An 18,035-nucleotide genomic window follows, 5' to 3' on the forward strand; every position below is an offset into this window, starting at 1 on the left:
TGTATGAATGTGTGTGAATGGTGAATGGTTCCTGTACTATGTTAAAGCGCTTTGAGTAGTTGTTAAGACTAGAAAAGCGCTATATAAAAACAGTCCATTTACATTTATCTCGTAAATGACCCCACTAATAATGCCCGAAATGATACCAAACTTCTACACTAGTACAAATAGGTTATACATTCATAAAACGATAGATTGGAAAGTTTTGTAAGTACACCAGAAGTTTATGTAAATAACACTTGCCTGTTGGCTTCTCGTCTCTGCTGCTGCTACCTAACGGGCAGTAAGAGTGCTTAGGGCCGTCTACAAATTACAACACCGAAAAGAGATGCAAAAAAAACTTCTTTTTTTTTAAGTAAGTGCTGTAGTATAACTAGCAGGAGACAAGTTATAATTGAGGTAAGTTTGGAGACATTACCTTATTTAATGATTAAATTTAATACATATTTTGGTTGCATCTCTTTTCGGTGTTGTAATTTGTAGACGGCCCTAAGCACTCGTCTAACTGCCGGCAGCAGCAACAACAACAGCAGATAGCAGAAGCCATCAGGCAATTGTTATTTACATAAACTTCTGGTGTACTTACAAACTTTCCAGTCCATCGTTTTATGAATGCATAACCTATTTGTACTAGTGTAGAAGTTTGGTATCATTTTGGCCATTATTAGTGGGGTCATTTACGAGATACATCACTGGATCCATTAGCCCCTGCGCTAAGCTATTCAGCTGATAACGCTACTCTACGCTAACTCTCCCAATGTTCGACCCAGGTGAAAAAAGCTTCTGGGAGGGTGTTTGGCTCGAGGTCATGGTGCAAAGGACCCTAGGGTGAAATTACTCCGAACCATCACTTTAACTGCAGTTCATTTCACTGGCCACTTGAGGCTGGCTCCAAAAGGTAGGACTCTCCAAACACCCCCATGTTAAAATGCCCAACTTTACAGTAAAACTGAAGATGTTTACAGCCTGATACAAAAAAACAGTTTTGGTCTCTGTAGCTAGGTTCCCCTTCATGACAACTGGGAGGGGGGGCATGATTTTTGTTTTATAACTCATCAGATTAAGTTATATTCAGGCTTAAAGTCCTGCATAATTAAGGGTGTGCCACTTTAAATGACCGGTTGGTGCTGTCACTGGAGGCGAGCAGAGAACCGTAGGCTTCATTTGGCCTGCCTCAGCTCCACCACGCTCCACCTCTTTGCCCATCTTTGGATTAGCCGATGTTGGGCACTGCAAAGATGCGACAGCTGAAGCCACTGGGAGCCGCCCACTTTGAGTTTAATTTTCGCTCTTCAGAAACCCATGGGTGACATCACGGAGACTGTCTATATTTTATACAGTCTATGGTTGTGCCTATACTCGCGGGGCAAATTGATGAACTGCTGTGGCCGGCCGCTTTCTAGTGCTAGTCAGTCACGATAGGTTCTCTGAGATTACCTTGATTTTCTCTCTAGTGTTGCGTTTACTCCCCCCTTCGTATTTTGTTCACCATTGCTAATGCTGGGTTTGTAAACTCGTTAGCTTAATAGCTTGGGTCGCTAACGGTACAATAAGTTCATTCAAAAGACGTATTTGTACCTCTGTCTCATAACTGTCTGCAAACCATTTCTATTTTGTGGAGCAGTTAATACTCAGACAGAGAGTAAAAAAAAAAAAAAAAAAGTGGATGGTGCTCTCTGGCTCCAATTAATTCCAATGGAATCGCCACGCTGTTCATAAATGTGCCGTGACCAGGCCTTAACACCTGTGCACTGACTCTAATACCACATTGGGCATTGTTTTAGGCCTTTTATTGACAGGACAGCTGAAGACAGGAGAGGGGTGAGAGAGAGAGTGGGAGTGACATTCACAAAGGGCCGTGGGTTGGAATCGAACCCGTGGTGACTGCAGCAAGGACTGAGCCTTTGTACAATTCTTTTAAATGGACGTTTTGCAATCCTTTTTTTGTCTGCAATGTAAACAAGCAAAATTCTACTAGAAAAATAGTCCATTCGATTGAAAGCAGTCTAAACGAACTATAATGCATGTTTTTATAGCATGCACAAGGACAATACCATCTTCTGATTGGCTAGTAGGTGTCTGTTAAACATGGAGACACCTTAAATGTGCTTCCAGTCAACCGCTACCAGTAACCTCTATTCCAACTCAAAGTGCAAGGTTTATTTAACAGTGGGAAACCATAACAACAATACTGAGGCTTAATAGTTAATAGTTAAGGGTGATTTATTATATAGCATTTTCAGGTTCCAAAAACACTTTATTTTTCTTATACTGCCCATGGCTGCTGCACCTGTATTCACCCTCTGTATGAGACGCTCTGTTGGAGCGCCTGTCTCTTTAAGCCCCCCTCCCGAAAATGGCCAGTCTGCTCTAATTGATCAGATTCCGTATCCGCGCAGCACTTTCTACCGTGAAAAACACCAATAAAGGCTTATAAACCAAATATGACACAACTGGACACTTTTCATCAGTAGTGTGACCAGAAACTGGGGAGAAATTAACAACACTGGCAGCCAAGATTACAGGTTTACCTGCCGTTAGCATGCAGCTGCTATAGTTAGCAGTGCACAGTAATGAAATATAGCAGCACTTTTCTATCATAAAAAAATCCCAGATAAAGGCTTCTGAACCAAATACTACCCAACCGGACATGTTTCAACAGTAATGTGACCTGAAACTGGGCAGAAATTAACAAAATTGCGTGCCAAGATTACATCTTTTACTGTCGTTAGCATGTAGCTATATGTGACAATGTTGATACCGCAGTAGTGTTAAAAAAAACAATCCAGTCCTGCCTACCTGGAGCAGATGACCAATCATAGAAGACCGACTCTGTGTTTACGTGACACCAAGCTGAGAGTAGAAGAAAAACTTTTGAAACCAGAGCATTCAGAACAGTGGGAAATCTGAACGTTTTAGTTCACAGGGATTTTTCTGAAATACGTTTACCTCAATATTTGAAGCTCTGGCCCCATTTCACATGAAAATCCGACATTATAACATTATAGATATACAGAAAATACGGAAAAGCATAATAGTTCACCTTAAATTCAACCTGAGGTTTAAACAGATTACAAAATCATGTTAAATGTGTTTTTTTTAGTTTGGTAAGTGAAACCGAATAAACATGATTACACACTCTGGGCGTTCTTTCCTCTTGGATCTATTACTGGCATTCTACAGTCTTGACTGCAGTTGTTTACTGCTGCTCAGCCAGGCCTTTAAGCATGCAACACTCCATATGTACACCCAAGTATTGTCCTCCTATTCACACACACGTGGATACTTCAACCTTGTGTTCTTTTTTTGATTCACACACAAGGCTCTAGTGTGTATGTGTGTGTGTATGTGCTGTCCTGAACATGAGTCACTTCCTTCCCCACATGCTGCTGTGAATCAGTCCTTCCTCCAGGGAATATGGGCTGTCTCCACCCCCCTTTCCTCCCTCTTCCATGCCCTTCCCCCATGTGTTCTCATGCGAGGCCCTGGAAAGTGTCTAGAGCAGTGTGAGAGGGTGGGGGTGAGGGAGGGTGGATGGGGGATGGAAAAAAGAGGGGGATGTTAGATTGATGCCCCGGGGTCTAGGTTTGGGTTCCCCTGCCTCTTGGGAAAAATGGTGGGAAAACAGTTTCATACATTTATGAATTAATACATTTGTTTTTTTGTCAGTGTCACTGTGGCAGTCTGCCTATTGTTCTTCTATATATTCTTACTATTTGTTGTCGGTCTGTAATCTAACACACTCTTATTCCAGAATCTTTTTATTGTTATTTAGGTGATTGCTGGACCAACAATCAGCCTTTTGTTCTGCATGTTCTTTTTACGACATTGGTTACATTGCTGAAAGCAGAGTAATCAATGCAGTAAGAAATCAGTGTAATCAGTAGCTTTACTTTAGCATTTTTCAAGCTATAAGGATGATTGAGGAAAACGGTCAGCCTGTTGTTTTTCATGTAGTTCTCAGTCACACTCATTTTTCTTGCTGTGAATTTTTCTTTTAGCTTCGTTTTACACAGTTCATCTTCAGGAGAACAAATCTGAACAGGATTTTTAAAAAGCCAAACAATAAAAAAAAATCCGAAACGACAGCGGTACCATCACATCACCAAGTTCAATGCCCTTATAGGATCATTTCCACAGTTCACAGTTGCATTACCAAACATCAACAGTGGGTGCACTGTTGCGTGCTAGTGAGTGCAGTTTTAAAGTAGCAGTCATGGACTAGCCAGCCAGCAACATTAATAAACTCCACAAGGACAAAGATCAATGCAATGAATAGATTTTCATAATTAGATATGAAAGTATATACATACAGTGTAAATTCTGTATACATTCTTATAATTTATGAATGTATTCTACACTTCCTTGGGTTTGTGTGACAATTCCCAGTTTTTTTTCTGGCATTAATATTACCATTCAAAAGCGTTTCATAAATCTGTCTTTCAATATCTACATGGAAATAAAGCCCATTGTGCAAATAAATTAAAAAGTCTGCCGAAATGACCATGTTCAAAGCTCTTATTGGAAAAATGTCCCCTGATTTGGTGTTTATCGGCTCCAGCTTGGATTGGCAGTGAAGGAGACATCACACGGTAATCTTTGGCCCTTTTCCAGTGCAAAACTTTCTATCGCCGTCGGTAACCTCTGTCAATCTCGGCCACATCTTTGGGTGGCAGTTGCTTGGAGGTAGGGTGGTCGCCCCTCAACCACAAGATTGGCGGTTGAATCCCAGGCTCCTCTGGCCACATGTCAAAGTGTCCCTGAGCAAGACACTGAACCCCAAGCTGTCCAATGCATCCTAATACTTACATGGGTAAAATGCACTAATTAAATTTTGTTTATAGTATCAAATCATAACAAGAGCTATCTCAAGACACTTTGCAGATAGAGTAGGTCTAGACCACATTCTTTAATTTACAAAGACCCAACAATTCCAACAATTCAATGGCTCAGCCATGACGATAGTGTGGAAAAACTCCATCGCTACCTTGTTAGCCTGTTCCTGAATGTATGTGTGCAGTGCCGTGAAGCAATTCGTTACATGGCGAGACCTGATATCACACGATACTTCCTGACGCTGAGGCCGGCGACTCGCCGGCATAAAGTTGCAAGGGGGGTTTTTCCGCTCACAGGCACTAGGGGGGAGCGAGACGACCACCATTCAACCTGAAAAAAGTCATATAACCATTCCAATGACTCCGAAGCTGTTCAGTTAAGGTAAATTAAGCTTAAACAAAGGAAGTAACTAGCGTTGTCACTAGCCTATGCTGCTTTGTTGTTTACTTACCCTGTTTACAGGCACGTTCCTGACGAGAAACGTGACCCCAGAAGAACAGAAAGACGTACTCGTCTACTGGCAATGGGAAAGGAGTCTATCGTCTATGTTTAGCAGGTTTACCCGCATATAAAAACAAACTGCATATAAACGTTAATTTCAGTTTCAAAAAATGCATTAAAATCTAAAGTAATTAAGGATTATGAAGTAATTTGATTCAAATGTAAAATTACTAGGGTTGTGCTCAAGTATTAAGTATTCCTTTTTCGATTTAGCTACGGTGGCAAATTGTGGTAAATAATAGTTTCTTTCATGTATGTTAACCGAAATAAAAGTATTCATCATCATCATCATCAATTTTGGTGGGAAAAGGATGTATGTGCATTACTGTTTTACAGCCATATTTAGCTGCTCCAATCAATTAACAATGGGTCAAATGACCTTGTGTCTGCTACTGTACAGAGTGCTTTACCATCTTTCAGCTCATTGTTTTGGTTTTACGTCTGCGACCTCACCCACAATGTTACAGCTTTTTTCTGCTGCCTTCTTGTGACCAAATTACAAATTTAAAAAACTACAGCTTTAAATCTACAATAACTTATGTTTTGGCCTCTTGGGTGAAAGGGAATATGACCACAACATATATTTAAGTTGCTATTGCAAGCGTCTAAGGAGACTGATTAATCGCCTACTTAGTCTATTTCTTCAGGGAAAGTAGCAGGTTCTTCTTCATGAAAAGTAGCTTCTCTGCTTTCTCACACAAAAGTCGGTTCCTCGTTACGTGCGTAGCGTAAAGCGTGATTTATGGTTCTGCGGAGGCTCCACGCAGAGGTTTCGCCGTAGCCTACATAAGTTTATACTTGTGCGTTGGTGGGTGCGTCAATCTCTTTAAGACAATAGCATTGCCGGTGTGTGTGTGTGCTTGGGGAGTGTGTGGTAGAGCGAGTGAGAGAGTGATGGCGATTATCTTCGGAGCGAGTGCCAACTTGAGAGTCCTAGTGAAAGAAACAAAGTGTCTCCCCTGTTCTTTCTGACCACGGTGGGAAATCTGGAGCAGGAGAAGTTAACCCTCTCATTGATTTCATGTTGTTCATTGAGAAGGAGAACCAGGAAATGAGTCGGGGGGGAATGCAACGCTACCAATCCACGGCCGAGCGACATACGTCGCCGCAACGTATAGTTACATTTTTCAAAAGGTGCACGTCAGGCTACGGCGTAGGGTCCTTGTTTCCATGTACCTATGTACGTAGCCACGGTGTAGATTTAACACTTCAGCATAAATCTATTGCCACAATATCGACATTGATGTATTTGGTAAAAACATATTGTGATATTTAAGTTATTTTCCATATTGCCCAGCTTTAACTCTTAGTCTTCAAAAGGAAAATCTTCAAATAAAGGCTTGGTCACAACGAGCAACTGCAAACCACCTCCACAGTTCTGACCAAGAGAACTGGAAGTCAAAACTGGAGATAGAGATATATATAGAGATATATATATAGTCGGTGACAATTCTCTGTGGGTTTGTCACGAGTGACCACAGATGTGATCTATTAATATAAAAATATTGATTATAGCCTCAAGTCTTAGACCACAAATCAAAATGAATCTTTAATCATATGCATAAAACTTTCAAAATTGTTCTAGTCACACACGCTGGAATGTTGGCTATGTCCCACAGCAGGAGTTATCTTTGGATTGCTTACTGCTTTAGGCTCAAGATCTTCCTTTATAGACAGTACGATCTGTTCCTTTACAGGACATATTAACTTTATGGTCCTTTATTATCAGTAGCACTGCGTTGCTCACATTCCCTAGCTGAACCAGTCCCTTTTGAAAAACTACAAAATCTCCTGCAGAAATCGGACTTATCGGATATATAAAGCTTGCCATTTGTTTGTTGATTGAGAAAAGCAGCATCAGTCAGCTTGAATTGAGTTATTTACAATGGCTTCACTGGTGACTTATTTTCTTTGTGTAAAAACAAAAAAAGTGAATTTGCCCATGGAAATGTCTCAAACCACGCCCGCGACATAAGCTACTTCTCCACTGTCCATCAATAAGCTCACTACGTTCCAGAACCGTTCCAAAATATGTCTTTTTCTGCCATGAAAATGGGTCATCATAGGGAACCGTTATTACTGACTCAACTCAAAAGTGATACACAAAACCTTTTGAAAGCCACTTTTCCAGCCTACAGAGGGAGTGTTTGATACTCTGAAAACTGAATTTGGACGTATCCCTCTAATGATGGTTTTAAGAGCACTAAAAGGAAGCTTTAAAAGCTATCCTTCAAATTACCTAAAGAGATGAACTATGATTTATATACTATTATTGATTTTAATCAAAGGTTGGAAGTTAGATAGTTATTAAGCATCATTTTGTGACCAAGCCTGCACACAAACAATGCACTTTGTCTGCTTTTATGCAATAATGAACATGCGTCCTTTCCTTGTCAGTCTCCACCACCTCTCTATAAATCGGGATATCTCGTACAGCAGCAGGTGCGGGGAGTTGCTGAATCCCTACTGTACAGGGCTCATTGATTGCAGTTCACCGGCTACAGGTGTCTTGCCAAAACGCACATTTCCCGGGCCGTTCTGCGCGCCCGCTCAGCCGGGTTCCACATCGCCTAAAACTACCACGATGTGTGACTGCTACACGAAAAACACGGACACGTTGAACAACCTAGACTACTACAATAGTGCTGTATACCCATGGAATTCACAATAAAACACACATTCATTAAACCTTTATTTGTCCTCGAGAGATCATTGAGGGGCGAGCCTCATTTTCAATGTCATCCGGTCAGATTACAAAGACAAAAACCGAACCACACAGAAAATATAATTCAGAATGTTTTATTGTCTTTCTGTAATTCTTATGATTGGAATTACAGAAAGACAATAAAAAATTCTGAATTGGAGAATGATTTGATAAATAAATTAGGATAATAGGGATGCAAAAGAAAGTAATGCTGAATAGTTTAATGCATCATATTTTAATTGTATTTTGTGAGTAGAGTCTGAATCTGCAACATTCTCTGTCAGGTAAATGTATGTTTTCCTCTGAAGTACAAGTACACAGTAAGTCAGTAGTATAGGCCTACAGTTGCATATTAAGTTCTTTGGGGGCCTTCTGTAAGTTATTTCGGAGTACAGTGGTTCTGGAGAAAGCTGCAAGCAGCAATGCAGGAGGCTAAGCAATCGGCCCATTCCAAATAGGCACGTTTTGAACGGGCACTGCACTAGTAATCAACAATGTGTGAAATACCATTATCAGTTTGAGTTTTCCTTTGCCCTGTACTTTCTGTAGCTGAGTTACCCCAGACGTGTCTCACTTCATCCCATCAATGTCACTCTTTCTCTGTTCTTTAGATGAAGACCGGTCCGTTTGCGGAACACTCCAACCAGCTGTGGAACATCAGCGCTGTTCCTTCCTGGTCCAAAGTCAACCAGGGCCTGGTCAGAATGTACAAGGCGGAGGTACGCTTGCTTCGTTCTCTCTCTCATTTTCAACTGATAAGTCCTGTTCTTCAGTGATTTATCAGTCAGATAAACAATTTGGTGGAGAAAGAGTCCATGCAGGTTTTAAAGCCTGAATTAACCCTAACCCTAGTATCACTGCGTGTCATCTAGGCTGACCCCAAACTAAAACACTAAGTGAAAAAAACAAATTACAACTTGCATAGAAAATATTTTAATTGCATAAATAAAAATGATATGGAAGATATCTTTCTCAAAGTTTGTGCTCTCCTTTGCTAGTGAGACAGTACCTTACCACAGTCAGTGGAGGAGATTAGAGCTGTCAGTCTTCCTCTATAATGACATTTTAATTTTTTTTTCTCAATATTCGAATAATATTTGATTATGAGAACTCTGTAATGAAACATTATCTAACAAGTGTATTGAATTGTGTTGTATTGACTAACGGTGCTCGGTTAGCACGATGACATCATGTTAGGAAGCACAGCCGAATCGATGTGTCATAAACTAAGTAACAATAGTGTTAGCCACGAATCTAACGACATTGATAACTAAGCCAAACAATGCTGCCTCTACTATTTTAGTGATTTATAAGCAACCTGTTTCTTGCACATTGTCACGTTACTGAGAATACAGCTGTTAGAAGGTAATATATGAAGTCAAAGCTAACTCTGACAGCTGTATGGCAGCTAACATTAACTTTAGCTGTCTCCATGAAGCTCCCAGCTAAGCTCCTATAACTATTAGGAAACAAGAACGAGATAACTATTGATAACATAAGCATTTTGGCTCAGTGGATGTCGATTTTAAAGTCATGTGAAAACTATTTCCCGTCCTTCCGATTTCCAGCTGCAGCCTGTCACTCCCCCCTGTATAAACGTTACTCGGTACGTAACATTAGCTCACAATGCCTTGTGTTTCTCTTATTGTTAATCAGACGTGACATGAGAAGAGGGAGATTAGCTGACCTATTTATAAAAAAAGAAAAAATCACATTTCGAATAGTAATTTAAGCATTCAAATAGTATTGATTTTTTACTATTTCGAATTATATTCGACTTTCGGAATTCGTTCCAACAGCCCTAGAGGAGATGTATTTGTACTATGCACTCCTGTCTTAACTGACTGCAGATCATGCTGTATCTCTTTGGTAGAGCAGTTCATGCTCCAGCAGAGAAGGGTTATATAAAAATGGATGGCGTGATATATATATATATATATATATATATATATATATATATATATATATATATATATATATATCTCCAGTTTTGACTTCCAGTTCTCTTGGTCAGAACTGTGGAGGTGGTTTGCAGTTGCTCGTTGTGACCAAGCCTTTATTTGAAGATTTTCCTTTTGAAGACTAAGAGTTAAAGCTGGGCAATATGGAAAATAACTTAAATATCACAATATGTTTTTACCAAATACATCAATGTCGATATTGTGGCGATATATTTTGATAAATAATCACCAATAATGTGGATACATCACTAAGTGGGTAAAGGCAAATAATAAAACCGCTGGTAAGTTCAGAAAATGACACCGCCTTTAAAACCAGGAAAAGACAACATGTGTCATATTACGATATTACGATATCCAAAATGTAATGCAATCTAGCCTCATATACGGATATCAAAATAATATCGATATACTGCCTAGCTCCACTAAGAGTCTACAGCCATGCTAACAGCACTGCATGGCTGTACTTTGCTGGGCTTTGAGCTACATGCTTATGTCAGCATACTAACATGTTAATAATGAAAATGCTAGCATGCTGATGGTTGGAGGATGTTTACCATGTTAACAGTAAACCAAAGGATTGACCAAAGTCCTTCGGGTTTCATCCTTTTGGAACCATGAATGGCTGTACAAAAAAATTTATTAAATTATTATTTCTTTTTTTTTTTTTTTTAGGTAAGATATCATTCCCACATTTGGACGGATTGCCATTAAATTATGTACAGAAATTCATTGTCCTCAGAAGATGAATAGGAATATTGGCTGATAATAAGTTTGGCGATGTTCTTACATTTCTTTTAGCCCCATTACAAGGTAAAACATTTCCAATACTTTGGTTTATGAGGTAATTAAGCGCTCCCGTCGTCTCCAAACGATGGAGACGACTGGAGCGCCCCAACTCTAGCAAGACTCTCAGGGTTTCATTCCGATTTTGGAAAATAGTCTGCGACTGTGGAATCGCCTGAAACGTCGTTAAGGTCAGCATTAGTTGTAGCTTTTGGACCAATTGGGCTTGAGACTTTCAGTTCCAGTTTTATTGTCATTATTTAGGGTATAAAAAGGCATGACTACAGTACAGGCAATGGTCTTTTCTTTCCTTTCCATGCACTGCCGTTACAGGGAAAGCTTTGAGGAGTTGCACATATTCAAACAAAAACCAACCCGGTTAATCAATACATGGTCAAGAAACTAGAAACAGAAATATAGCTATGTAAACTGGATATGTCTCTTAATCCTTCACCCTGATTACAGAAACTGTTTTCTTGTTTACATGATATTTAAGAAATCAAATTACTGCTTAAAGCCCCCCTGTCACCAGGATCCTTATGAGCAAAACACCCGAACAGACCTGCTTGGTAGTAGAGGAGAGAGGCAGGAAAGGGTTAAGAGAGGAATGGAGAGAATGGAAGTGTGTGTGTGTGTGTGTGTGTGTGTGTGTGTGTGTGTGGGTGGGGGGGATGTCTAAGCCCGTTCTCCCCGCCTGCATGCCCACATCCTGTGTTTTCCAGAGCAGCCTGTGAGTCTTCCCAAAGAGCTGAGGGGCCAAGCTGTCTGCCTCTCCCTCCCCCTCCTCCTCCTTCCCTTCATTAAATCCTCCCCTCCCTCTGTCCCGACCTTCCTCCAAGCCTGGAGCAACCATCAGCAGACTTGCATTCCTCTCTCCCTTTCCCTGGCCCCACACAAGGTTTTCGGCAGAGTTGTACTAGTAGACCCAGAAAGAGCAGAATCCACCATTTTCGGTCAGAGAGAGGAGGCAATTCTGGGGGCCTTGTCACTGTTTTGGAACATAAACTCGATTGTGTGAAATGACACATGCTCAGGGAAACAATAGCGGTCGGACTGTTATAAAATGTTCTGTCCATGCATGAAAAGAAGATCGGCCACCCAGCTCTACATTTAAAAAAACATTTAGCTCATTTACTACCAATCATGTATAAGTGGGTTTTTTATTCTCCTTCTCCAGGCAGCTATTGGGTTTAGTAAATGTACTATACAAAATCTACTTGCACAGACTTGCTAGAGATAGATGAGAACATCATGTCTGATTTATTGTTGTAAGTCACAACAAGTTAATTTAGATACTGGAGAGAAATGAATGAAATCCAGACACTTACCTTCCTTCAAAAACATTATTATTCTATATTTTTCTCATTTTTGAACATTTTGAAAAGACCAAAAGAAGGATGTCACCCAGTGTCACAGTTGGACTCCTTGGTGTTTTTGGACAACAATGGAGCTCTATTGCACAGGAATGAGGAATGATATATATATATATACACACACACACACACACACACACACAATACATGTTAGTCAATACATTCAGTTTTGGTTTGGGTCTATTCATGGGATTTGTGGACAAGAAGAAAAATCTCATCAGATTTAGCCTTTCAACACTGGTGTGCTGTCAGCAGTATGTGGGATTTGTTAGTAACAAGGACTAGAGCGTATAATACACTGGTGAAGCCATTTTGCATCCAGAGCAACAACGTGGATACATAATATGGATCAAGTGGAGGCCTGGCATCAATAGGGTTGCCATAACTTTTTCCAGCAATGTTGATTTCATCTTTATTACATTTGAATAGGCTCGTGTTATCTGTTAACTGGCAATATAGTATGGCATTTGAATGTCGAGTTTATCTGTGATCAATGATCTTTTGATGATTTTTCAAATTTCCATTGATTAAATATGCGTTTGGACCAAAGTTCTCTGAGGCATGCGTTTCCACCCCAGTTCTGCCCAGATGATCGTGACTGATAGTGTCACTGCACAGGCAGACCGAGCACAAGAGTTCAATTCCACTGCACTCCCCCAGCACAGCCTCCCAACCCCCAATGCAGACACCCACCACCCCCACCGCCGCTGCTCCCCGAAACTGGGTCCATGTCAGCATGCACTAAGGGCTTTCCTCTGGGCTGATCCACAGCCATTTTGAACACGTTCAAAGTGAAAGGCCAGTGGGGAGAGTTATCAGCAACACTGTAGGTCAAGGTTAACTTTTTGGGTTTGGGCTGAATGTCTGCTTTATAGAAAAGGATGTGTCCTGTCCCTAAACCTCAAGCAATGGACAGTCCAGTACATAATCCGATGCTGCCCAACTGTCCCTGGCACTGAAAGTGCGAGGAACCTATTGTTTTTGTAAAGATTATTTTTCTGCTGCGCAATCGCATTTTCGAGGGGCTTGGGATGCTCGAAGACTCACGATAATTGGCACACATGTCGGGCGTGGCCAGCAAGCGCCAAAGCGCCCCCCCCAAACGCAGACCAGGGTTAGGATAAAGTTCCTTGGATGTTCTGAAATTTTGGTGGAAGTACTAGTCAACTTTTGCACCCATGTTCAAACTAGTAATTATTTAAATTTGATATTCCATTTGGGCTTGGGCGTGGCACATCTGCTCTATAGCGCCCCCTAATTACTTTTATCCTTCGTACGCATTTTTGATGCCCTTGATATACTTGAAAACTCACTGAAGTTGGCGCACGAACCTGTGAACATTGTGAGACTTTCTGCACCACATATCTGGTACAAACCTCCCGGAAAACTGCAGGTCCGCTGCAACTCTGTTCATTTAAATCACGGCTGAAGACTTTTCTTTTTGATGCAGCCTTTCTTATTAATAATTGTTCATTCCTTATACTGCACCATAACTTTTTATTCTCGTATTTCATATCTGTCTTATGCTATTTTAGCTGTTTTTACATTTGTAACTCTTTTTAACTGCTCTTTAATGTTTTATGTAAAACACTTTGTATTGCCTTCTTGCTGAAATGTGCTATAGAAATAAAGCTGCCTTGCCTACAGCAATTTAGTTTTAAATTAAGAAATCCCACTAAATTGTGAGGGAAATTACTTTATTCTTTGATTATGGGTTACTGGAAAGACAAATTCTGACAATGACTGAATTTCAATGAAGGGCATCTCAAAATTGCTACTGTATTAATTTGGAAAATATAGCCCCACATAACTCCCACATTTGTACCTTGAAATAGCTACATTTTTAAAAACATGAGATGCTGTAAACATTGGTAAGTTCAGCTATATTCCCATAGCCTGACAAGCCAGACCCACATCAAGATGTTGGGTCTGGGATCTCACCATTGGCAGGGCTCAATCCGAAGGGCGGGATAAACGGTTGTCTTTCAAATTCCCTCTGCACACGTAAGAAAGCTTTTTTGCACACCTCTTTTGTCAGGCAGGTGCATAGGATGTGATCAAAAGTAGTAGATCAGAATTTTAGAAGAAGTCCCGCACACTGACCATTACGCAAGCAATAATTTATTTAGAAAAATACAACAAATCAGGTAATTGAATTTACCTGATGAAGGTCTAAGACCGAAACGTTGTATTTTTCTAAATAAATTATTGCTTGCGTAATGGTCAGTGTGTGGGACTTCTTCTAAAATTCCCTCTCACTCAATAGGATAGCACTACAACCAACCAGAGCAACGCTAGCAACTCTGCCATCATTATGTTAAGCCTGCCCACCGACTCTATACACAACGTGATTGGCCTGACTAGAGTTTGGTTTTTCCAGCTCGCAAGCCAACGGAGAGTTGCTAGACTGACCCTGGCTGCAAATTACATTTGCTGCTGCCAGGGGGCGTCTAGATTTCTAGGCTAATATTCCCAGCTAACGGCAACAAACACATTTTTTTTTCAAGCCAAGTAAGGACTTACTTGTGTGTCATATACACTCACCTTAAAGATTATTAGGAACACCTGTAAGATTTCTCGTTAATGCATTTATCTAATCAACCAATCACATGGCAGCTGCTTCAATGCATTTAGGGGTGTCATCCAGGTCTAGACAATCTCCTGAACTCCAAACTGAATGTCAGAATGGGAAAGAAAGGTGATCTAAGCAACTTTGAGCGTGACATGGTTGTTGGTGCCAGACGGGCTGGTCTGAGTATTTCCCAATCTGCTCAGTTACTGGGATTTTCACGCACAACCATTTCTAGGGTTTACAAAGATTGGTCTGAAAAAGTAAAAACATTCAGTATGCTGCAGTCCTGGGGGCGAAAATGCCTTGTTGATGCTAGAGGTCAGAGGAGAATGGGCCGACTGATTCCAGCTGATAGAAGATCAACTTTGACTCAAATAACCACTTGTTACAACCGAGGTATGCAGCAAAGCATTTGTGGAGCCACAACACGCACAACCTTTTGCAATTGGGCTACCCCAGCAGAAGACCCCACTGGGTACCACTCATCTCCTCTAAAAATAGGAAAAAGGGGCTACACTTTGAACAAGCTCACCAAAATTGGACAGTTGAAGACTGTAAAAATGTTGCCTGGTCTGATGAGTCTCGATTTCTGTTGAGACATTCAGATGGTAGAGTCAGAATTTGGCGTAAACAGAATGAGAACATGGATCCGTCATGCCTTGTTACCACTGTACAGGCTGCTGGTGGGGGTGTAATGGTGTGGGGGATGTTTTCTTGGCACACTTTAGGCCCCTTAGTACCAATTGGGCATCGTTTAAATGCCACAGCCTACCTGAGCCTTGTTTCTGACCATGTCCATCCCTTTATGACCACCATGGACCCATCCCCTGATGGCTACTTCCAGCAGGATAATGCACCATGTCACAAAGCTCGAATAATTTCAAATTGGTTTCTTGAACATGACAATGAGTTCACTGTACTAAAATGGCCCCCACAGTCACCAGATCTCAACCCAATAGAACATCTTTGGGATGTGGTGGTACAGGAGCTTTGTGCCCTGGATGTGCATCCCACAAATCTCCATCAACTGCAAGATTCTAGCCAATCAATATGGGCCATCATTTTTAAAGAATGCTTCCAGCACCTTGTTGAATCAATGTCACGAAGAATTAAGGCAGTTCTGAAGGCGAAAGGGGGTCAAACACGGTATTAGTAGGGTGTTCCTAATAATCCTTTAGGTGAGTGTATGTACATGTCGTTCATACATTGTTCATATTACATAGCCATATTTATACTTCTTCTATAATCCTTTAGGTGAGTGTATATCACACTTTTATTTCCTATTCTATTTTCTTATTGGGGACCGTTAGTTTCTGGAACGCTGGTGGCAAAAGTAAGTCTGGAGCCCTGGAGTACTGCACTTCAACAGTACTGTACTTAGTTTGAAGAGTATTTCTTTCTTATGTTGGTAACAGCCCTTCTCTTTCCCCCCCAGTGTTTGGAGAAGTTCCCTGTGATCCAGCACTTCAAATTTGGTAGCCTGCTGTCCATCCAGTCCGGGAAGCCTTAACGCTCAGGCCATGCACACAATGGAAAGACCAAAATCCCAACAGTTGGAACCAACAGTTTTCCCTTTCCTTCACGTGCATACACAACAGTAGCAAAAATCAACCACATGTAGTTTGACACACGCATTCCCACATGTGAACTCGTGTGGTCATGAAAGCTTGCAGCGATTCCATAACTTTAATGCAGAGCATGTTGTGGATGACTTTAGTGATTTTTGGAGCATCTTTATATTTTGGTCATTTTATTTATATTATGGATAGAGTTTAAATCAGGCTCCTTGTTTGAGGAATTTCTTTCCTTTTTCTTTTTCATTTTTCTTTTCTTTTTAGAAGTGTGCTCATTGCTGCTTGAATTTACCTCAAAGTGTGGATCCTTGTGAGCAGTAGGCTCATTCACAGAGTGAGGTGACGCAATTAAGAGTTTGTGTGACTTCTTCTAAATCTAAATCTTCGAGTTTATTTTTTTTTTCTTGGTTTTGCTTTTAAGATCAGATGTTTCCATTTTGTTGCAAATGTACCAATATTTGAATTGCCCAGTTCATCCCAACATGTAAGTCACATTATAATTTGCTAAGAAATAACTTTGTGTGAGTGTTTTTTTTTCTTGTTAAACAAGATGTCTATTGCGCAAAGGGAAAAAGTAAGGGACTCGATTATTAAAGCTTCCATAACAGCTCATCCAAAATGGAATGTACATCATTTTCATTCACCATAATTTCATGAAAAGTCAATTTAGGTCTTATATCTTGCATTTCCCCCTCACAGTCTGTCCCTTACCAGTCCCTGTACATAATCTAGGGCCCGTCTCACCCCAGTCTTAAGTTTGTATAGGTTCAGTTATGGTAAACATTGTAAATTGACAAACCATACTTGAACACATTCTTCAAACCAGGTACAATAATGTAGTTTTTTACACCAGGTTGTGATTGTTAAATCATGCATGTGTTTCAATTGGCACGTTTTAAAGACCATGGCATGCATTTTTAATTTAATAAAAGAAAAGCTATTTTTGTGTGTTTCCATTGACCTGTCGAACCTGATTTAATAAATTCTGTCACCCCCACCATGAATGTTGTTCTTAGTATCCATGTTAAAGCCACTACAACAATGTTATAACAGCAACACTCGCTGCTAATGTGAAAAGTGCTATAATCGATTCTGCACGTAGTGGCTTTAAGTCTGAAATGGGTTTTGTCTTTTCATCCTAATTCAGCTGATCATCGCATGTAACGGGCCTAATTTTGGGGTGAACAACCTTTTTATTTGAATCCTGAAAATCTTTAACCCTTGTGTTGTCCTCGGGTGAGATTTGATCCGTTTTTCAATGTTTTTTATACCAGAAGTATGGGTTTCTTTCAACCAAGCCATACAACATTCTTACCAGGTAAAATGGATGATTACTTCCATTGAATTTTGGGAATTCAATTTCTTAGCATTTCCATAAAAATTTCTAATTGTTTTAAAACAGAATCCTTTGACAAATAAAATACCAGTCTGTGTTTTTTTTATCAACACCCTTATCCCATCTTATCAGTCAAAATACTGAAGAATTTTAGCTTTTTTTAAACAAAACAATTAGGTATAATATAAATTAGGTTTGAAAATAAAAAATGAGCGTTGAAAAGAGACAAAAAAAGACAAAAACTTTGGAAAAAACAAAAAGTTGATTTGCAATTTGGATCTGGAAGGACAAGTTCATGGTCGACTGGAAGACAACACAAGGGTTAAAAACTCAATTGCCAGCATGCAAGAACATTTTTGTATCATAATACTAAAATACTTTTTTCCACCGTCTGT

At 40.2% G+C, this 18,035-nt stretch overlaps 1 protein-coding gene across 1 annotated transcript in view; it reads left to right on the forward strand.

Annotated features, from left to right (window-relative positions):
* ptpa (protein phosphatase 2 phosphatase activator) overlaps positions 1–17,308 on the forward strand; it is a 33,964-nt gene extending 16,656 nt beyond the window's left edge. The window contains exons 9-10 of the mRNA XM_039779254.1: positions 8,653–8,760; positions 16,166–17,308. Coding sequence (XP_039635188.1) covers positions 8,653–8,760; positions 16,166–16,240 — 183 coding nt within the window. The 3' untranslated portion in view covers positions 16,241–17,308. The remainder of the gene's footprint in view (positions 1–8,652; positions 8,761–16,165) is intronic.
* Positions 17,309–18,035: the final 727 nt, after the last annotated feature.

The sequence above is a fragment of the Perca fluviatilis genome, chromosome 17, assembly GCF_010015445.1.
Source record: "Perca fluviatilis chromosome 17, GENO_Pfluv_1.0, whole genome shotgun sequence".
Lineage (NCBI taxonomy): Eukaryota > Metazoa > Chordata > Actinopteri > Perciformes > Percidae > Perca > Perca fluviatilis.